The sequence below is a fragment of the Uloborus diversus genome, chromosome 3 (genome assembly GCF_026930045.1).
Source record: "Uloborus diversus isolate 005 chromosome 3, Udiv.v.3.1, whole genome shotgun sequence".
Classification (NCBI taxonomy): Eukaryota; Metazoa; Arthropoda; class Arachnida; order Araneae; family Uloboridae; genus Uloborus; species Uloborus diversus.
Window position 1 is genome coordinate 197,249,275 of NC_072733.1, and position 23,951 is coordinate 197,273,225.

Sequence of the window (23,951 nt, forward strand, 5' to 3'; positions counted from 1 at the left end):
CCTCAACTTTTCTTTCCATATCGCCCCCTCACGAAAATGGACACTTCTGAAGCAAAGCGGAGCCAAGGGCCAACTTTTCGCAGTCAGACTTTATTAAGTTCGAAATATTCTGTTGTTAAACTACAAAAGCTGTTCCAGTGTCACCAAAAAAAAAATTACGAAATTTGCTAAATCAACGAGAGCAATGTTAAACTGACATTTCAAAAGCCGCTCAGCTGCGAGTATCTGCCTGACACATTTATGACGTAAACATTAATAAATAACTTCTGTTTTTTTAACAGTGATTAGTATTCAAAATTTTATGAAGCTGAAAACAAGACTCTAAGTACATAGCTTTAATCCAAATTAGAGCTTCAAATTTTTTCTAGCTTCTAACTAGACTAACTTTCTAGCTAGACTAGCTTCAGAGCTTCAAAAACTACTATTAAGTTAATGCAATTAAATTAACAATTTACAAACATTGCACATTTTGTAGAAAGTAAATATGATTGGAAAAAAATATTTTAAAATTTCAACATTTAAAACTTTTATCCCTGAAAATGTATGTGGGGCATTTCACACGAATAGAACTTGGGGCGTCTGTCATTTTTGCGTGGGAGAGATTTCCTATAGCAACTGTCCAAAGTACCAGACAGAAAAAAGGGCCGAATAGTACTGAATTCGAATGATCAATTTCTTACCACAGGTTTTTAAGCTTAGATAAAAAATTCCATTTATATTAACTAGGGTCGGTATGCAACACGGCTCTTGTATCAGAGTACAAAAAACTTGTTTACACACATGAAATGTTGTTGTCACTGTACAAATGTGAGCCTTTTATATAATTTAGTGCGCTTATTTCAAATACATTATCTATTTTTTTTTCAATCACATAAGTATTTTTGGCAGACTTTATATACACTGCTTGACAATTGCTAAGGAACAAGTGATTTATGCAAATTTGTACCTTAACTACCTGGCCAATGGAAATAAATTCAAGTTCAGATGACGTGGTAGACCAAGACTCGTGATCTGTATAAAAGACGGTGCATACACGCTCAAGATTCGTACGAAAATTCACGCTGCTTGGTTTTTAACAAAAATAGTACTGGATGTTAAAAAAGGTTTTTCTCTGAAATTCTGTTTGGTTCTTGAAATATTTAAGAGTAAAATGTCAGCAAGACATCATTTTAGTATCTACGATCGTGGACGAGTGGTTGAACGACTGGAAGCAGGTCAAAGTGCCACCACTGTGGCTGCTGCAATGGGTGTACCAAAAGGTGCCGTCTCCCGATTAAAAACGGCCGTTGAATGTGGAAATGTTTTGCAAAAGCATGTCGGGGGTCGTGGTAGGAGCACCACACCTTCAGAGGATCGCTATATAGCCCTCGTGTCAAAAAGGAACAGAAATTTCACTCTTGGACAGATAGCTGCAATTCTAACAACCGCTACCGGTACGCATGTTTCTGCAAGAACCATCTCACGGCGAGTAAATAATGTTGGTTTGTATGCACGGAAGCCCGCACGTTGCATCCAAGTTCAACCACGCCATCGTCAAGAGAGATTACGCTGGTGTAAGGAACATGTTGGTGGGATTATCAAAATTGGTTTAGAGTGATGTTCTCTGACGAATCTCGTTTCAGTGTGACAAGTGATTCTGGTCATCAATTACTGTGGAGAGAGAGTGGAACATGTTATGCACAAAAATTTGTTTGCGAACGTGATCGGTACGGCCCAGTCGTCATGGTGTGGGCAGGCATCATGCACAATGGCAGAAAACCGCTTCACATTTTTGAATAAGAAAGCGATACGTCGCAAATGTATTGCATAGATGTTATGCTGGACCATGTTCGTCTTTTTAGGGGGGCTGTAGGTCCAGACTTTCTCTTTACGGACGACGATACACGGCCACACTGGAGCATTGAAGTGTCAGACACACTGCAAAGTGAAAACATTCTCCGTATGTAGTGGCCTGCTTACTTTCCCGTCTTAAATCCAATTGAACTTGCCTGGGAGGCTCTTGGCAGACGTGTTGCGCAAAGAACCGTCCCTCCCAGAACAGTACAAGAACTCAAATCCGTATTGAAAGAGAAGTGTGAAAACAGCCCCCAAGCACTCCTCAATAATTAGTGGGGAGTATGGAAAACAGATGTAAATTGTGCATCAGTGTCCCTGGTAATAATACATCATATTAAGGAACTCATGTCTCCATCATTCTGACTAAGATAATTTTTTTGTGGTTGTATGAAAATCATCTAAGTTGGATTATTTTTTTATTTTTAAGTTTTTACTTCATTGCTGCAGTAATGTTTGTATTATTTTGTACTTATAATAAAGGCACATCCTCCCTACTAACTATATATTTCGTTCTGTTTCTTTAATCATTATCTATTCTTAACTATTCCAAAAAACGTATTTGTTCCTTAGCAATTGTCAAGCAGTGTAATTGGCAAAAAAGCTCTTTTTGCATATTCTGAGAGAAAAAAAAGTCTTTTAAAAATATCTGTAAGTTTATTATTTAACTAATTTACGCATCAAACAATACTTAGCATTGTTTAATATAGCCTGAATTCATGTATATCTTTAATGCTTAAATTTCTTTTTACTAAAACGAGGAGAGTTTCCTGTCCTTTCATCACTTTCCCAATTCCTCTACACTAAACGAGGGTACACTTTACGCAGAGTCCATGATACATGATTTATCCTGGTCACCGACTTTTACACCGAAACATTCATAATATACTCTATCCAAAAAATCTGTTACATTTCTGTAGTGCTTCTCACTTCAAATTCTCCACTTACGTAACAAAAGGAATTGTGATCATTCAGAGAAGGCCTTGTCGCCATTTGGTATATTTATTGGATAGGTTAAAACTTTTACCGCGAAAAGAATTAAATTAACCTCTGCGTTGTGAAACTCTGCATCTTTATAAAAATTGTTCTGCTCTGCACAAAATCGTTTCAATCAAAGATCAAAGAGAAATCGAGCCGAGAGCAGAATTTTGAAATAGAGGGGGAGGGGGAGGAGTAAGTGAGTGATCATTTCCAGTCATACCTGACTCTTATAAAATTCCTCTTATGATCAGCAAAACAATGCAGCTATCCATCCGAGTAACAGTGCAAAAAATAGACTCCAAGTAAACAATGTTGAAACTTTGAAATGACCAACTAAGTCTCCAGATCTTAACCCAATAGAGAAAAAATTGGGTGCCTTAGCAAGAAGAGTTTATGCAAGGGAGAGACATTTTACTTTATCAATAGAGCTGAAATCTACCATCGAAGATGAATGGTAAAAAATGCATCCCGAATTTAGTCAAAAACTAGTTTCATTCATGAAAACAAGAATATTTGAAGTAATTTGAAGGAGTGGCTCCCACACAAGCTTATAAATATTGGAATTTTTGTCCTCATATGCTTTTTTCTATGTTGGCCTTAAAGATTTTACTCAGGTTCAAATATTGATCTGTAACATTTTCTGATAATGGAACACTTACAATTAAATTTTTTTGCCTTTTTTACTTGTATTTAAGGTTAATAATTATATCACTCATATGACTTTTAGATCCTAAGATTAAAGTGTGTCCAATTTCTCCAAAAAGTGCACTGGACTTAAAGTTTTTACTCAGACTGTATATAATTAACATTTTCTTCTCTTCTTCATTTCATTTGCTTCTTTTAACTTTTTTTTCCTTTGGCAAAAAAAAATTCAGTTTTCGTCATAATGACAATTTATGAAAACATATGTTGTTCCTTTCTCTTAAAGATAGCACTATTTATTTGGTAAGGCCTACGAAAGTATAAATTTTCAATTTATGAAAAATTGTTACGTGATGGAATTGACTATTTTTCTTGAAATCAGCGTCCAAAAATCTATCAGAATCAGCTATTGGTTGGCAAACTTTTTTTTTTTTTTTGGTTTCAGGCCTAGTTAAACTCGCCGAGCCATTAAATCCGTTTCGAAATAACACCAACTGGAGCCTCTCTACCCGTAGAGCAACGCGTCATGTGAAACGAAATTTTAGCCTTAGGGCTTACTGAATCCAAATTTTGGACTACGCTAAAAAGCGTTGAAAATGTAAACATCCCAGCAGTTACAAATATGCCTCCAAATTTAATTTCCTACGCAGCAAATGTAGGACTTTTTAAGGCTGAAAATATCACTAATTCATAGTTTAGCATCTTATTAAAAAGTGGCTTTCCTTCCTTAATTTATACATGCTTATAACAAGTCTTGAAACTATTTCTTTCATATGCACCGAAAGATAAAATATTTGTTATAAAATATTGATTCAGGCATACATTGTGCAGTTAATACTCTTTATCTTGAATAAATTTGATGATACAAAGAAAGAAGTATGAATGAAAACTGCAGTTGTAAAGCAATATATTGCAATTTTCTAAATAGTTAATGCATAATAATTTGGTAATAATATTTTACAATAAAATATTTTAAGTTTCAGCTAATAAAATGTACAGAAAACTAGGGCGACCAATAATCAAACAGGAAGTTCTTGTTTGATTAATTGATGAGTGATTCAATTTCAGAAAATAAAAGAGTAAAAATTAATACAGCAGAAAGTATCTATTTATCTACACTGCTAAAACTGCGGGTTGCACATAGGCGGATTTACGGGGGTGCCAGGGGGTGCGCCGCACCCCCAAAATTTTTGGTTGGGTTTTGAAAAAAAAATAGTTTAGTATATTTCACTCAGAAACGCAGTTGGGGGGAAAAATTATAGCTGCTATACTAGTAAATTTACTTGAATCCAGTGTATCACCACACATCGCTAGTGCAAGAAAAACATAACTGTGCTCATGTTAAGAATTAAGTAATTTTATCCATTTTGAAAAAAGAAAAAAAAACCTAATAAACAATTTCATGCAAATAAAGAAACTTCTCAAACAATTTATTGTTCAGTGCTGTGTTATTGTATAGAGTAATTGCATGTTCTGTAATTGGGTATTTATTCGTATATCAATACCAATTCTTCTAATTTGAATCAACTTAGGCTAATAAAGTTAAAAAAAAAAAAAAAAAAAAAAAAAAAAAAAACATGGCTATTACAAGAAACTTTATCAATAAAACCTACACCTAAATCAACCGAAAACCAACATTTTTTAAGGTAAAGTATCAAAAACTTTTGAAGGACTCCCCCCGGACATTTTGCTGCAGTGGTCAGGGTTGACTTTCTGCCGGCAGAAACTAGTTTTTGCCGTGCCAGTGGCAGAAACTGGTTATAACCGGTAAAAACTGGCAGAAACTGGCAAAAACTTAAAAGCATCTTTAATTACTTAAGTGATTGCTAAATGATATTCGTTTAAGTAAACTAAAAAAATTAAAATTCATTTCATCATTTAAAAAAATAAAATCCTATTCTAATGCCCTTGATTAAGTTCGAGAAGGGAACTTTTCAATTGCAGATGCTCGTAATGTTTGGATTAATCTAACAAAGGACGAAAAATCGTATAGGTGCTCAGGAAAGAGGAGTGACATACAGAATTAAAAGGCATTTCTGATTTTAATTTGCTCATATACATTCATTTATATCATTTTATTTGCTCTCTTATATACTTCGTATAAATTGTTTGTGATTGAAATTATCACGTGTTTCAAGAAGAAAGTGCCAGAATTTTACTTGCCAATATTAACATAGATTTTGTACCTAATGTCACAGCTTTGCAAAACAATTCGGCCCTATTTCTCAGAACTTATTTTTCCAGTCGAATTTCTCCCACTACCCCAGTTACTACATGGTGGCCCAGTCAAAAAAAAAATTACAGAGATGAAAGTTTCACGAACATTGCTTGTTCCTTCATGCATTGCCTGCTGGCTCTTCTGTTGCAGGAATATTCTAAAGTTTCTCATTTGTACACATTAGATTGAGAAACTGTTTAGATTTTAGAAACCACCTTTTCTAAGAAGCAACTGCAGGGTCCAAATAATGTAACATTTGATTTTAATTGTGGTAATATCATAATTAAATTGCGCTTTGCTTAATAATTATTTTTTCCATGCACTTCATATTGCATGTCAATATTTTTTTTTTTTTTTTCATTTCGTGAGTTTTTGCCAGTTTCTGCCGCAAATGTGGCAGAAAGTGGTTTTTGCCATGCCGGTTTTATCCGCCTCAACAGAAACTTGCCAACCCTGGCAGTGGTGTATCTAGGGGGAGGGGAATAAGACTGGTGACCCTCCCCACAAAATGCCGAGTAGATGTTTTTTAAAAAAATATTCTTTATTATTGAAGAGATGAAAAGTTCTCATTTTATGAAAACGCAGTTATTTTACGAAAAAAAAAAAAAAGAATGTTGGGAAAAAATCTTAATTTCTTTCAAATAGAAATATTAACATTTAAGTTTTTCAACAGCTTCAGATTATTGGCGGCGAATTGTATGCCTCCTCCCCCCTCCTCGCACAATCCTCTTTCTTTCATATCCCCCCTTTTTTTTTTTCAATTTTTCTACTTCGTTTTCATTTTTTCTATTAATCCTCAAAATTTATCTTTTCCAAAGTTATTACAGAGTACTTCAAATTTCGTTTCTTGAACTTCACTTTCACAAAATTTCCAAGAAAGATCTTCTAATCATCAAAATACATCGAAAATCGTTTAAAATTGCGTTTTTGGAGCTTCAGTTTTGAAAAACTACAGTGTCCCTAACGTTACCAAATATGGTCTTACATTCCTGTGTTTAAGATTTTTAATTTTAGAAAATATTCGAACAAGGGCCTCCGACCCCCTTTCTCTAATACAATTATCAAAGAGTGTCAATATTTTGGTTTTGAAAACTATTATTTCGAAATATTTAAGTGGGAGAATCCTTTTTTTAATACCATAAAGTATTGCAGAAGAACTTCATTTTTAGGACTTTCAATTTCGAAAATTTTTCAGGGGAAAGCTCCAGAACATCCCATCCGGTAACAGCACCAAAAATTGTCCTCCATAGTATTTTTTCAACTTCAATTATGAAAAGTTAAAGATGTAGCGTGGGGGAGAGGAGGGGGTACGTATTTCTATCTGCTTTCAAAAAATCGATTGGAGAGTAGTCTATGAGCCTCATTCCTAACCCAAACTATAAATATGGATTATAATCACAATTATAAGACTAAAATTTCTAAAAATAGCCTTGGAGCCACGCGTACCTTTCTTGCCCCTAAAATATCACCAAGAACTTTCCAAACTACTATTTCAAATTTTTTCTGGGACGTGAATCCCATTCCAAACCAGTAGCTGGATCCACCCATTGCTTCTACTTCTAATATCGATTTTCGTTTAAGATTTTTTTTGCAGTTTGAAATGTTAAGAATGTCCCGTCCCCTAATCTTACGAAATATGGTTTACATCGCGTTTTTTAGACTTGTGTGTCCCGCCCTAAAATTATTTTTTGATTTCGCCACTGCCTTGTTATTCCGGGAATACCCCCTCCCCTGATCCCTGTTATTGTTGCACCCCCAAATATTTCGTCCTAAATCCGCCTATGGGGTTGCATACGACACCTTTTAAGACCAGTCGTTGTAGCTCCAGCGTTTTCATTTGGCTTCCTATGGCACCCAAGAGTGTCACCCTCACTCAAGGATAGTACCAAAGGATCCATAGAGAGCCTCCAATGAGTTTCCAAGCTCAACAAAAAACACATTCAGAAAAAAATAAGAGTACTATAGCACCTATGGCCTCCCTTTATAAAAAAAAAGAGTCACGTACTAGAAGAGAAATAGGAACTAATCGGAAGAGAGAAGTAACATATTGCAGGCTAGATGAGTTATTGCATACACATTAGTAAAAAGGAGGAAAAAATAACCCAAGAGACAAATGCACCGAGCAAAAACCCAGGTAGAGAAATAAGAGAGATATCCAAAAAAAAATCATCAGCCAACAGCAAGTGTACGTTTGGGATAAGATTGATGAGATTGAGTCTAACTTCGTTATGTTTACTACAGAAGTGGAGACGATGAGTAACTATCTGGCATCATACATGGTGAATCATATGGGTGAGGATTCCTTTTTCATGCGGAAAAATTGATCTTTAGTGAGAAGACAGTCTGTAAGGAGAGTCTGTTAAGTAGAATTTCTAGAGTTATGCTCCCTCCTGCTACATTGAACCTTGTTTGAATTAAAAATATGATTTTTGTTTAAAGTTATTACAGTATTTTCTGCTCTTTTCCAGCTGCTTTCATTTTCATTTTTTATTTCTTTTTTTTTACACTATATAGAGAATGCCATTGACGTGAAGGAGAAATTTTTGTTATCCTCAGCTCAATGGAATTCTCTTTAGTTTGATGGTAAATGCTAAGAGTTGTATTGATTTTCACTGCTTCTTTTGTGAAAATGTCGGCTTGTTCATTCAATTGAATTTCTGTGTGGTTTGTAAAACCAAGATATGATTACTGTTATCAGGGGCGCCGACTTCGGGGTGTTGTGGTGCTCTAACCCCCCCCCCCTTCCCCCCCCCCCCCCCAAAAAAAAGAAAAGTAGGGACGCTGAGAGCTCCCACTTAACGTAAGCAGAAGTAAAAAGGGAAAAAAGAAAGAAGAATGTTCTGTTTTCCCACTTAACGTAAAGCAGAAGTAAAGAGGGAAAAAAGAAAGGATAATGTTTTGTTTTTGCTTCTTAACTTCTTAAATAATGGAAGAGACATTTTTGCATCAAACGAAAGAGAGTGATATAAAACTTTAGTTTCAGGTTCGACAATAGTTAAAATCAAAATAGTTGAAAACTGTTCTGCAAAACTATGTAGAGTTAATATCGTTCTTCCAGAATTGAAAAATCTGATAGTGACGTCCGTGTCAAAGGATTTTGTAAGTTTCTAACCTCTTTTGACTTTATATTTATAATAATTCGTTTTACTCAAATTTTGGAACTAATTGAATTTTTTTTTTTTTTTTTTTTTTTTTTTGTATTTTTCTTCAAAATTACTCCTTGCAACTGCGTATAAAGCTATTGCCAATACTAAGAGCGTCCAGGAGGTTTTTTAAATTTTCTCGAACCAATGCAGTTGTATGCTCTTGTATGAAACAAACAAAAGAGCTTGATCGTAGATCAGACTCTTCCAAATTTCAAAGAAAGACAGAGATGAATCCTCAGCTTAATTATTATAGAAAAATGTATATTAAAATTTTATGCATTTTTATTAACTCTTTTGACCATCATAGTTTTCTGCGAATCTCTGCTTCTTTCTAAAACTAAAAACACCGCAGTGTTCCACAAGAATGATTTTGGCGCAAAAAGATTGATTTACAAGGAAATATGATGCTAGATATTTGCGAGTCAAAAAACCTGATCGTTCAAACTACGGTAGTATCAGTATTATTTTTGAATATCATCCATCTTTTTAACGTCATCCAATGTATACCAGAGGTGAGTTAAAGAGATGAAAAAGAAATATACTTCACTGTTCCCGTTTCTAAATGTACAACAGTTCATTTTCCCTTTTGAAATGATTGAAAACTTACCTAAGCACCATTATCACATATAAAAAATTGAATTGCGATGCAATGATTCATATCCATAAACAAGAATCAAAAGAGAAACTAGACTTCCAAGCTGTGGTAAATATTGTCATCTCGTGATCAACTATTTGTGTAATTTTTTTTAATGAGTGAGAATTAAAGAAATTATACGTAACACGTAATAAATCAAAGGTATTAAACGTAATGCTGAAGATATATTACGCTTAATACCTTTGATTTATTACGTGTCTTGAGTCTTAAACTTTCTCTTATAGTTTTGAAACATCAAGGAAAATTTGCGACAGTTCATTTGATATTTTATTTATTCACTTATATTTTCATTTAGCTTTAGTCAGAGAACAAACTAGACTATAACTTATAATCTTTACTAATATCGTCGCCTCATAGCAACAGTAAGATGTTTTAGTGTTATTTCTGGGATTAGATATCTTACTGTTGCTCTGAGGCGATATGTTCTCCATTAAAAACAAGTTTCAATGTTAGCGTTGGTTTTTTTCTTTGTACTCATTCTTTATATCTCTGATAACAACTTATGCATTAAACTCCCGATTACCCGCTTCAGTAAATTTTGTTCATGCTGATGCCATATAGTAAAATTCATTAGATTAACCGATAAATTTTTCAATACACAATTCAGCATTTAGGAATAATAATATTAATAATACCCCTTATTATAGTTTAAAAAACCATAATTTCTCCTTAGTTCTCACCCCCTCCACCTCCTCCTTTCCCTCAGAAAATGTTGAGGTATTTCAGAAACGTATCGGTAAAATTGAAGTATTCCACATTTTAAAACTGTAAAAATGAACAATTCTTGATGCTGCTTTCAAAAAGACATTTTTCTAACAATTAAAAACTGTTTTGGTTTGCCTCTTGAACTTCAAGTATTGTAATGCGTTGTATATCAATGAGCAGAATAAAGTAACTCTTGGAAATGCTATCTCTTGGGAAAGCTATCTCGACAACTCCTGACACTATTACTTAATGTTGTTTTTTATAGCATAAAAGTTACACTGCAAGAATCTATAGTTTCATTAAAAACTGTTTTATTAACTAAACAAGGAATTTTTTTAACACGCTTTTAGTAGCTTCACTTGTATGTTTGTGAGTAACTCTCCTTTGGACTAAGAGCTAGTGGCTTATTACTGTATGTACATTCAACCACTTTATGAGCGTTCGTGGCCGAGCGGTCTAATGCAACATTCACATTGCGTCCGCACACCCGTCACCGACGTATAGTTTTCTCCCTAAAACCAGTTTTCGGCCGGCGTTGCCATGACAGCAAGCCGTATTGCGCGGGATCCGTCAACGTGCCTAGAAGCCAGTTATCTGACGGCTCTGACGTCCGTAGAGTTGGGAGTCGCATTTCATTGGTCTCCACGAGATGAGCGCGCTCTTACTATTGGGTGAGAGTATCGACATGTGCTTTACGCGCGTTCGAATGTATGAATGCTTCCCCCTGTTCGGAAAACGTAAGTGTGTCCGCTTGACGGAGCGAACGTGATGTGCGGACGCTGTTTGAATGTTGCATAAGGCACGGGTCTTCGCTGACGTCCACCTCCGGGAATCATTGGGCGTGCGTTCTAATCCCGTCTATACACCGAAATTAAATTTATAATCTTGCAACTCAATTTTCGCCCACTTTTTATGATCGGATTCTTTTAAAATTTGGAATGCAACCTCAGACCCGATGACGATGCAATATTCTATAATCAAATTAATTTATTAACGATAAGTTATTAGTTCATTCTAATCAACACGCTTTTATTAGCTTAACTTGTATGTTTGTGGGTCCAACTTTTCTTTGGACAAATAGCCAGTGGCTTATTAGAATTACTTACAACGTACAAATCAGAGCTACAGAGTGCAACAATGTTTGCACATGAATTTACCAGAAAGCATTCAAAATGTCTGATGGAAATACTGCAATAGAATACTAAGATACATTTCATCATAAAAAATATTAGTTTAAAAAACTAAAAAAACACGCTTTTGTTGCAAAATGAACTAAAAGTAAAAAATAAAATAATAGTTTAAAAAACTAAAAAAACACGCTTTAGTAGCAAAATAAACTAAAAAGTTAAAAATAATCTTTGGATGACAAGTATATAAAGTAATTGAGCAAACACTTAATTTTACTGTAATAGAAAAAAAAAAGCGTGGGGGGCTTCTTATCAGTTGTCTTAAATTTCTTCTACTTGTTATCCATGCAAAAATGTAAATAGGCAGTTCCCCACGCTTTTTTTCTATTACAGTAAAATTAAGTGTTTGGTCAATTACTTTAAATACTTGTCATCCAAAGATTATTTTTAACTTTTTAGTTCATTTTGCTACTAAAGCGTGTTTTTTTAATTTTTTTATTTTATTTTTTTTTTTCGTGGATCCACAAAGTTTTAATCCCGAAGCGTAAGCGAAAAGTTGTTGAAAAAAAACATATGGTAGTCCTATTATATGTTCCCCCCCCCCCCATCATTTTCTTTTTTCACTGGCTACTACAGAAGTTTTGATTCATTGTATCTGCAGAAATGCATGACCTGAAGCTTAACTAAAACACGAATTGTTATTACGTAATTGAATAACACCTAAAATTTTTCTTGATTAGTTAAAGAGCAAATTCAAAGGACCGTTCCAGGTTTTTTTATCCACGTTAATCAGGCTTTCATCTTGAAAAGTTTAGTAGCATTTAATGCTATTAAATGGTACTCTGAATCTCCGAGCCCTTTATTAGGACTGAAAAGTAAATTTATTTTAAAAAAAAATAGTTTTTTTTTCCTGACTAAAAGGAAAGAATAAAAAAGGAGATTTACGGTTTCTATTACAGTTGCGTTTTAAATAACTGTTTGCAAATAGCCCGAATGAAAACGTTTTCCGCTCGACTTGATTTCATTGCAAGATTTTGTTTCATAAAATGTCCCCAAAACGAGCAGTAGCAATAAGCGAAAAATAAAACCAAATGCAGGATACACTAAAGTGAAACCGGTTTAAGAGAATCGGTAATAACAGGTCCTTGACGTTAGCTTCTCAGGTATATAGCAGCTATCTCATTTGGTCACAGCATCAATTTGATTTCAAGAATCCTCCGAACTCTTCCGTTTATTTTTCTCCTCTGAAAAATGTAAGTAATTTTCTTCGAATTCCCGTTCTTCTGCGTATCTTAGTGATTATTTTTGTTCCTTTAATGTATATGCATACATCTGTAGTTCGTTTCCTCAAATTGTTGTTAATAAATTTTCATAATAGATGTATATAAATATTGTTTTTTCAATACATGTTTATAAATAATTTATTTAAATATATATAGATACTTTTATATATTATTATTAATTTATTTATTTAATTTTCCAAATTAGTTTGAACTTTTTAATTAAAAAAATGTTTGTTAAATTGTTTATTTTAGCTGATATTTAACACTGAAATTTTTTTATTGGTTAAAACATTTTAAAAAAGCATTTATCCACTGAAAAATTCACATCAAGCGATAATTTCTTTACGCATTGAATGAGATTTCATACTTTTTTTTTAATTTAAACTTTTAAAATTACTTCAAAATTAAACCGGGTCGACAGAAAATATGAATTATAAATTTACTGTATGATTTGAAACGTAAGGACCGCATTTAATACAGTATGCATCATTGTTTCCTGCCATATATGATTGTTATTAGAATAACGTTTGTATCTTGACTTATAAAGCAAAAAGGGAAACGAAGAATCGGTGAATGAATACTTTTGAAAACAAGTATAAAGGTTTGGGGGAAAGAAGTGTTTCATTACATTGTCATTAAATAAAAAAAAAATAATAAGCATCATTAAATGAACCAAAGTTCAAAGAAAACTGTTTTGGGACATTGATTTATAAAATTATTTCAACCATATTTGTTTAAAGTACAAAAGAGAAGGTATTTCCTCTGGAATAAAATAAGATTAGCTCATTAACAGTTCAATGTGTGTTTTTTTTTTTTTTTTTTTTTGTCTCATTAAACTGCCTAAAATTTAAAATCATGTTTTATTCTGCTCAAAAAAAGAAATATTTGATTATTTTATGCTTTTAATGTTATTTGCGAAAAGACTTTTCCTACACGCAGTGAAGATGTCAATAAAGGGAACACCAGAGTTGTAGGGACCATAATAGAATTAAAAGTACCCCTAGTTTCTCTCCCGAAGAAGACCAGAGAAGGAAGTGTTTTCTCAAAACGGAAATGAGATAAGCTTCTAAACAGCTCAGATGTTTCTTGGGCGTATTGAAATGTCTAAAAAATTTAAGCTTAAATTATATTCTACTCTAAAAAGGGGTATTCGTTTATTTTATGTTTTCGGTATTGTTTTTGAAATGAATTTCCTCATACGCAACGAAGTTGTCAACCAAGAGAGCACTAGAATTGTAAAGAACATTATCGACTTATTAGTACTCCCAGCTTCTCTCCCGAAGAAGACCATAGAAGAAAGTGTTTTCTCAGGACAGAAGTGAGAAGAGAGTTCCTAAACAACTCATATGTTTCTTTGGCGCATTGAACTAATATTTTAACTCCTGCTATATTCTGCTCTGAAAAGGGGTATTATTCGTTTGATTTGTGTTATTACAAACCAATTATTACAAAACAATTAGTTTATTGTACATACCTCAAATTAAAACTATTATGCACTACAAGAAAAACTTTTATCTACTTTTGTTACTAAAAACAAAACACATTCTATCAGAAAAAAAAATCTGATCTTTTCTATGTTGCAATAAAATTCGTGTGAGCAGCAACAACGAAACAAAATATGAAATAAAATAAATAGAATGTTTCTATTCATTTCATTTTTTATTTATCGTTTGCCAAATTTAGCTTATGTTTCATTCTAATGTTATTTTCTTACAATGCATTTGAACCAAAATAACTTTCATCTTTTTGTTTTTAGAACACTGATGAGAAAAATAAAGTAGTTAAAAGTTGGTAGGGGAGACCGGGATTAGTTGTTACAATTTTTTTCAATATTTTTTCTACGCTAAACTATTTTAAGCATTTACAAGTGTGAAACTTTAAAATGCATCTAGATTGTTTAACATTCATAACATATTTTTAAAAAAATGATTAGAAGCCACCACTTCAAAATATTTCAAGTTTTTTGAATACATGTACATTGTAACAACTTACCCCACCACGGGGCATGTTGTTACACTATATGGGGTTAGTGGTTACATGAGATATATATATAAGTAATAAAATGAATCTTACACATTTTGTGGTTTATTCTGTTACAATTTTGAAAATTCTTAACCACGTTAAAAATCAAAAATTTTTGGCTTTACAGATTTACTTCAGTAATGACTTATTTTGATAAACTATCATCATCATAATCATTTTCCGGATGACGATTTTTACAAGCAGATAATTTATCCAACTTAGCGCATCAGTCATGTGCCCATTCGTCACAATTACGACATTCAAGCCATTTATTCATTTATTTTTTTATTTTTTTTCGATTCTGGGTACGGTTTAGCGCACTCTATGCAGAACCAGTTTTATCATATTCATCCAAAGAACGCACTGTTTGGACGCACCTTTTTGCTCTTTTTTTTTTTTTTGTCTTTGTGTCTGTTGATTTCTTCTCTGTTAGATACAATTTCCTTTTCACAGATTTCTGTTTCCCAGCTTCGGCTTACAAAACATTTTTTACTGGTGTATCTGTTAAAGTGGCGCTGACCTATGGTTTCCGCTGGCGAACCGTCTTCACTTCTGCACTTTCTGCAGCGTTGGAGAAAAACTTACATTCGAATTTATACATTATTTATTATTATTTTCATTGTTGTAATTATTATTTATTCAATCATACATATTAACAATAAATTAAGTCATACAATGAAAGAGATCAGAATTATTATTATTATTATTAATATCGTCATCCAGCTACAGTGTTTTACATGAATTAAATCATGCAATGAAACAGAGCAGAAATACTACTTTTCACCATTTTTCATCTTACTGCAGAATCGCTGTATTGTCATGAAATGTGTTTCGTATTGATTGGCTGCTTTTCGTAATGAACTACCTGCCATTACTTCTTTACCCACGCTTCACCTCCAGGTATGTTTCTTTAGGTGTTTTGCCCCTGTCCGTCTTGTTTTTAAAATCTCCCGCCACATCACCTTTAAAGAGAATGCATAATATGAAACTAAAACTTGCATGGGGCAAGTTGTTACTGGTAACAACTAACCCCAACAAAACTGAAACAACTTGCCCCATAATACGCTACTTCAAATCTTGGCGCATATTACTGGTATTATATCTTTGTATAAAACTTTAAAATATGTTATCACTTACCGACTTACCTGAAAATGCAGGCTTTCACGTGGTATAGAAATCAATCCGTTATCTGCAACGGCTTCGTCACAAATAGAAAAATAACAGCGGAGAGAAAAATTACTTCCAGACTCAAAAAACCGTTTTTCTTGAGCACTCTCCCTACTACTGACTGCAAGCACTCCAGAGACCGTCAGGGAATGCAGATGGATAAGTGCTATCATCTACTGCAGGGAAAGTCAGTTTCGACTGGTGGTTAATTTTAAATTTGAATGTAACAACTTACCACGTGTAACAACTAACCCCGGTCTTCCCTATTATACGTGGAAATTAAACTTTCGATCCAGAGAAAGGCAATTTTTCGCAAAAAGTCTCATAAAAACAATTCAAAACTTAATACAGTTATTATCATACATTTATTAACAGTGTATTAAACAAAAATGAAATTCCATCTTTTAAAATTCATGTTTTATCAAAACCGTGTAGTATTAAATTCTAGCTTTGTACCGTGCAATATTTAAAGCGTGTTACAATAATCGCAACTTTGGTACCGTGTAATATCGAAACCGTGTTGTACAAGTACCGTGTTATACGAGGGAGGCTTGTAATTCAATTGTGAAATGTTTTTCCCACTATGTAAAATCACATTCAATCTAATAAACGGTATTAATGTCATTTTTCACAGTAAAAGTTCATCATACAAATGCTATAAAAATCACTTTCTCGCATTTCCTTTTGTTTAATCTAAATTCCACATTCCGACAAAAAAGAAAATTTAAAAAATAAAAAAAAATTTCGGATAGCGACAAAAAAAAAAAAAAAAACTCTCGGATACGACAAAAAAAAATGTAGTCAAGGTTTCATAGCTTTTTGATTGGTTTTTTATTAATTTTACAGCATTTTGAAATGCTTAGAATTGTGAGGTTGTTTATTGATATTTGCTTTACCTGTAACGTACTGTTTAGCCGCTTCATAATTCTTTTTTTTCTGCCATAATTTTACAATCTATTCATATTTTTTATTTTATATCATCCCATATTTTAATTACATATTTTTAAATCGTGTTTATGGTCAAATGACCTAAGACTGAAAATCTTATTTGGGATTATGTTGTGAATTTTGCGCTGGTAAAAACTTGAACTACTAAGAAGCTGATTACAATTATGAATTTTGCGATGCGAATTGAACGAAAAATTTGAATAACTTAAATTTTCGGCTTTGTGGTGGAAAGTTATAGAATAGCTGTCCTAAACCTGTTCTAAACATGTAGATCGAGACTCACAGATGTGTCGTTAAATCAATATTTGGTGGATCACTGCTTTCTAATAAATTGCTCAATCCTACCTTTAAACCATTATTTTTCAGCTTACTATAGTTTTCTATCGCTGCAGCAACTTGGGGGAGGGGCGTTAACACCTCAAAAATGCTTATTTCTCATACTCGAATGTATCACAATTAAAAGCCAAAGTTTAAAATTCAAGGAATGAAGTGCAAATATATGAGTAAAAAAGTCTCGTTTTTGCAAACGGATTGAGAATGCTATTAGTTTTCTGCAACACTTTTTTAGTACAGAGTTTACTTCTACCGTCACTCGTTTTTTGTTACCAAACTACCGGATGAGTCGACTCTCCTAATATAGTGACCTTAGATTAGATACAAACAAACCGTAAAGTTAAACAATTGAGCCAGTGAGAAGCAAAATGATGTAAGTGGCAAAATTGGAGATAACCAGTACAAATAGTAGGGGAACCTCTCCTATGTCCAGGGGCAAGAGATGGTACTAGTAGCCCTGGTAAGTGCTGCTGTACAGTATGATTTAGAAAAAAAAATGAAAACCTACCTAGGACGTTATCTTTAAACGCGTTTTACGTAAAACTTGAAAATATCCACTTACATCCCTTAGCTTCTCACTGCCTCAATCGATATTTAAAGGTTTGGTAATTTTATGTAAGTTATATTAAAACATTTTACGTAAGCTCAACCATTTATATAAGTTTAAAACTTATGTAACTTAATGTAAATTTTAATGAAACATTTTACTCAAGTTTAGCAGTTCATGTAAATTGAAAAATTTGGTAACAAAATGAAAGTGTGAGTAAAACATGTCACTTAAGCTCAATAGTTCTTAAGACATTTCAGCTGGAGTAAGGGTCTTGTCAACAAGTAGTTACTAAAACAATTGCGCGAATACTAAATCACTTCTATATAACTCATGATCATTAAACGTGGTTTTCCTCTAAAAGACTTAGGATTTTGATTAAGCTGGGACCAAAATGAATAACTACAAACGAAGAGGTTAATGCTATTTCTGTCCTTGAACAGTCATTCAAGTGTGTACTTGATCGCAGATATGATAAAACAACTACTGGAAGTGTCGTTTTATTTATTTTTAATCTCTTTCAGCATTTGCAAGAAAATGCAAAAACATGGAAACGTTTATGGGATTACATTGCATGTTTTTTCAGAAAATTATCTCCGTATTAGTTAACCTGATTCTGTTTCAAGGACGTGATGAAATAAAATTTCGAGCATATTTAAAATCAATTTAAAATGAATGAAAGCTCGAGCCTTACTCGTATTGTTCAAGGTGTGAATAGCGTGTTGTTTACATTTTAATTCCTTCCGGCAAAAGGAAGAGTTGTTAGATCTCCAATGCTAAATATCTGAACAGACATCTATCCTTGTGGTTATTTTTTAACTCCCATAAAACATACGCGCAAACTCGATCTAACTTTCCTGCAAAGCCGGAAGTTATCAAAAAACCTTGAGTGCATATCGTACCGGAGAATGGATAGATTAGTAATGATAATATAGGCTTTTTGTTTGAATTCGGTTCGGAATCTTCAAGGACGTTATTAGCAAATGCTAATTAATGGATCGGAGGAAAAGGGCGTTGCATTTCAATGTACCGCAGTGAAAATGCATGGCTTTTCTAACTGGAGCGCAAAAATCGAGATGGAAAAAAAAATATATGGCTTGATTCATTTAGTGTCCAAACTTCCTTCGCAACAAGAAAGCTATCATTAGATTTTGTCAAGTTACAGCTTATTTTGTAATGCACATCGTAATAATAGGGTAGTTTTATAAAAATAAAAACGCTCTATCTTTTATAATTATTTTCCGGTTCACACTAATGAACACAGCACGAGAAAAGTAATTTCTCTTTTATTGGTACATATGGTGCACATTAATAATTATCCTTTGAATCAAGTGAAAAAAAGTCAATTGTTCAAATTGCGGCTGGGAGGCTTTATATAAAAATAACTTCAATTTCAAAACTCCTTCATATAATTAAAGTTAAAATTAAGACTTTCTGTCATTATTGCTTTTGTGGGTTGAAGTTGATAATGCCCTCCCCACTTCTTGCTCAATCCATTTTCACGGTTGAGACATTTTTATGTATATGTTTGCACTTGATTATTGGAATTTAAACTATGGCTTTAAATTGGTTTTTTCGAATATTGCGGAACATTATGTACCCTACTATGGTGTATCAACTTTCTAAAAGTTGTCTTGAATTTAAAAAATAATGACTTGTAGGCGTCGCGATCGTGACCGTACGGTCACACCAGCAACACGAACAAATCAATATTTTTCAAACACATATTTTTTTAGAAAGTTGATGTTTTACATTATGACACATAATGGTTCCTTATAATCGAATATAACGCAATTAAAAGTCAAAGTTTGAAATTCTGAGAATAAAATGCAAATATACGCGTAAAAATGTCTCATTTGTGCAAACGGTAGATAAATGCATTCTACTAAACAAATGAGAGTTAACAACGACATATTCTTACAGATTTAAGGGAATAATGTTCTCCTTTTCTCAAAGACGAGATAACGAAAGTAGATTATTTGTATCCGGGAATTAAATATTTATATTTTACTAAGGAAAGTGTAAACGCACAAAATTTGCTCGAAAACAAAGGTTACACTGCTACTTTTAACTTCTAAGAAGTAAAGTTTCTACGTCACGAAGATCGCACCATGCTCGGATACAGAGAGAGGGGAGGGGTCATTAGGGTCATGACCCCTAAACCGACCAAAGATAGCGTAAAATTACGTTTTGACGCTTTGTGGATTTGCGTTTAAAAAAATTCACCCCAAAACCCCCATATAAAGCAAAAAAACAAAAAAGAAGGAGACTTATCCTTCCCCCCCCCCTCCCGTCCTTAAATGACCCCTTCCAAAAACAGAACCTGGATCCGCACTTGGATCCCACTCGTATAAAGAAAAATGAGCAATAGTAAACAAAATTGCGTAGAACGAAGTTTCCTCTTTAAACATGAGAACTAATATGTTTAATTTGTTGAGAAGGGGGATTAAATATTTAGTTTACCAAACTGCGGGCGGACGAAGGTCAATTTCTTGTTGATACGTTCAACTCGCTATAAAACGACTAGCAATAGCCTAAAAAGGCAGGATAAAGGGCTTAGAATGTAAATTGATTAGTCAAAACAATTTATCCCTCTCAATAAAAGAGATTGTAGTCCTTCCCCTCTCGTTTAGTTACTCTGAAACAATAACGAGCTTTCACTCTTAAAAGAGGAGCGGTGACCCAAAAGACGATGAAACTTGAAGGAACTTTAAGTAGTTGCCTCAAATGAAAATTGCCAACAAACAAGGTGATTAAAGTAAAGCACGTTGTAGCTATGTTAGATTTGATGAATAAATAACACTTGATGATCTCGCAAAAAAAAAGCGATAAGCTCAAAATGTTAACATTAATAAGGTTAATAGTTCCCCAACATATCCAATACAAAAGTTGTTCCTTAAAATAATTGTTTGGGGATTGAGCGCAGCGTGAACTTATTGTCTTGATTTTGATTTAATTTTTAAAAACATCTCGATTGAGTCCGCGGTAATGATATGAACGAAGAATAATTGAATACTTTCTGAAAAATGTGGACTTAAAAAATATTTCACTTCAAAGTCACCGAAATTTGACTAAACACAATGCCATGCGCTTCAAGGAACCCTTTTTTCTTCCGTTTCTAACAATAAATAGGTCACTGACAAAAGGATGAAAACCACTTATTTACGGAAATCTTCAAAACAAAGCAAAATATAATTATGGTCATTAATTCCTATAAAAGAAAGCTCTTGCCCAAAATGTGACTATTTATAGCATAATGGAGGTTAAGCATTGTTTCTTCGGTGTTCTTTCGCAATATGTTTCCCAACCATGCATATTGTGTTACTGGAATCCTCGTTTTTATACTTGGGGAATAATTCTAGCATGCTTCGCCTGTTGTCACGATCGGTTATACTAAATGGCGTAAAAAACTTGGAAAATGTGTTTAGCCCTTTGAGGTATAGTGGTTTTGTTTGAGGTTACCTGGCCCCCTTTCTTTTTAGCCAACCGACGTAGTGGCTTTATTAGTTGTTTAAAAAAATATATGTATACAGCTCTGAGAGGCTTCCGACGAAGCCTCTGTGCCCTTGCGCCTTCAAATGGTAAAAAAAAGAAAAAGTTGCTTTTTTCTTTTGAATAATAAGGGTGCATTTATATATATTCTGTACCTTGAAGCAACTAAGAAACATTTTGATTATGAGATTATTGAAGACTTTTGCTGTGAAGTACTATAAAAATTATAAAAATGGAAATTATGGAAAGTAATCTAAACCTCGTAGTAAAGTAATAGATTTGTGGTATGTTCGATATCTCTAACTGCTAAGGTAGGGCGCATATCTCAACAGTTAGTAAAGGTATGGCTCATAATTAGTCAAGGTACGGCACACACCCTTGTATGCAGACAATGTGCGGAAACGTTCATGTGGAATATTCATGCATATACGTTGTCTTCATATTTGGATATAACATTTCGAAATTCTCCAATGGAAGTACATTTCTTGTTCATTTTCAGATTTTCAGAATAGCAACGATTCTTATAACTATTAAATCAATATTTATGTAAATATGTAAACCAGTTGAGAAAAAACTGATAATCTCAACTTTCTTAAAATATTGTTCGTATTTGAACTAAGAATATCCTATTAACTGAATAATATCGTCCGATGTCTGAATTTCCAAGTAAAAATTGATGTTTTGAAAAATAGTTTTTCATGCTCTATAAATTAACAAAATGCTTCTTAAAACATTATTATTGACGCAAAAAATTCCTAAACATCTATTATCTTTGTTTTCCCAGAAAACTTCTTTTACATAAACCATTTTTTATCCCGGCGTGAAAAATAAAGGGCATGGATTAAATCTCATTTGCTGCCTCATTTGCAATTGCTGTGACGCATCAATATTTTTATCTTAAAAATTGATTACAATACCACAGCCATTCGCAGAACAACGTAATGGAATTCCAGTTACCACATGACACAAATCCAACATTTTTTGCCACATTCATAAAAGCATGGAATGCATGATGCTGTATAATTACTTCAACAAAATACTCCTAGATTTCAAATGTAAACATTTCTGATCCGATAATATTTAGATTTTTTGTTTTGAACTAGACACATGGCATTGTTTTCCCGAAAATAAAGAAGTTTGACACTTTGAAATTCCGTTTTTGTGTCCTTGGATACTGAACTGCGTAATGCCTGCCGAATTACCCACCAAAGAATGAATCTGAAGACAGCGAAGATGCTGAAGTGGCAATGCTTGCTGCTTGGAATGCGGGATCCAACCCTGGATGAACAGTTTGGAATGAATCCAATTCTGTGACGAGCTAAACACTTAGCAGCGGAAGCAACCCTGTTCAGATACAGAATAGACTGACGAGATTTTTTTTTTTTTTTTTAGGTACACACACCTCTGAGCTCATAAAGCTGCAATGGTTATTTTGGTACACTAGAGGCAGCGAGTCAGAAAGCCACTCGCTGGTATGTCTGCTTACGATTAAACTGCCTGCTCTAAAAATCACGAAATTGAAAGGTTACTGTCTGCCGTTTACTGGGGTTAATTTCAAGCTATTTGCGTTTTTAACAAAAGAATATGAAACGCATTAGTGTTTTTAGAACAGCTCGGTGTTACGTTTATGCAAGACTATTTGAGCATGTGCTTAAGTCCCACAAAATATGAATTTTCAGTGAACAAAAACAAAAATGCTACACATTTCTTATACACCATCAAATTAACTCAGATTTATAAAATCTTTCTGTCATTGCAATTATTTCAAGAAATGAAGTTTAGCATATATTAAAAGACGATTACTTCTGACAATGTGGTAATTAATTTTGCAGTAAGTTTGCGTCCTAAGGCAGAAATACATAAAATACACCGTAAATACACCATAAATGACTAAGCTTGGCGGTGTAATTTTTTTTTATGTAGGTAATTAATATTTGTTGTAGTCATTCCATCCAACGGATGGAATGACGGACTATCGATGTATTTTATGTATGGTAATTAATATTTATTGTCTGTAAGAAACACATTCAACGGAATAGTAGAACTAAAACATGTTTTCATTAATATAGTTCCATTATTAATTTACCTTAATATTCAGTCAGAAGAAATTCTAACTGCATTAAGAAATCTGTCAATTGTTAACATAGTATATTTAACATATATAACCGAAAAATCCATTATTTTAAGAAATGTATTTGATTACTCTTGTTTTTTAACATGAGTTTAACATTCATATTGATATACAGTCATTTCATGAAATAAACATTTAACTATAGTTACATTTGTTGTCTGTGAAAACTGTAGAAATATAATCTATAAATATATAGGGAAAGGGGGCACATGTGAGCATGATATGTTTTACTAGGATTACGTCAAGCAAAAAACCTTTAAAAATTCTCAAGTAATTGCAGTACTAGTTTTACTTTTTAAGCAAATTTTCAGAGCAAGGAGCCAGTTTATGTTCCTGTGGTGACAGCTTCTTGGTTTTAGCAGATGCTGATGTACTTTTATCACGGTCTTCTTCGTGTAAAAACATATTTTTAACTAATTAATAAGCTAAATTTAATTATTGCAAACCATTATACAGACACTCATGTAAATTTATGACAATGTTAAAAAATTTTGTAATTAAATTTAGAATTCGTTATTTTTGAAAATTAGTTTTAAGGTATATGCCGGGACACTTATGAACGCAACATGTAGGGGCTCACGTGAGCAGTTCCCATATCCTCTCCGCAAATATAAATATTAGTGTAGGCTTATTGTAAGTGTTAAAAGAGATGTAGAGATTTATAATTATTATTTTGCTGCAATCAGTTGGTAAATTTATTGTTAATAATTATTACATAATT

General features: G+C 33.2%; 1 protein-coding gene across 1 annotated transcript in view; it reads left to right on the plus strand.

The window, feature by feature from the left end:
- Positions 1–12,457: 12,457 nt before the first annotated feature.
- The window catches only part of LOC129218507 (putative defense protein 3), an 84,158-nt gene continuing 72,664 nt past the window's right edge, over positions 12,458–23,951 (plus strand). The window contains exon 1 of the mRNA XM_054852796.1: positions 12,458–12,560. Within this exon, the coding sequence (XP_054708771.1) occupies positions 12,559–12,560 (2 nt within the window). The 5' untranslated portion in view covers positions 12,458–12,558. The remainder of the gene's footprint in view (positions 12,561–23,951) is intronic.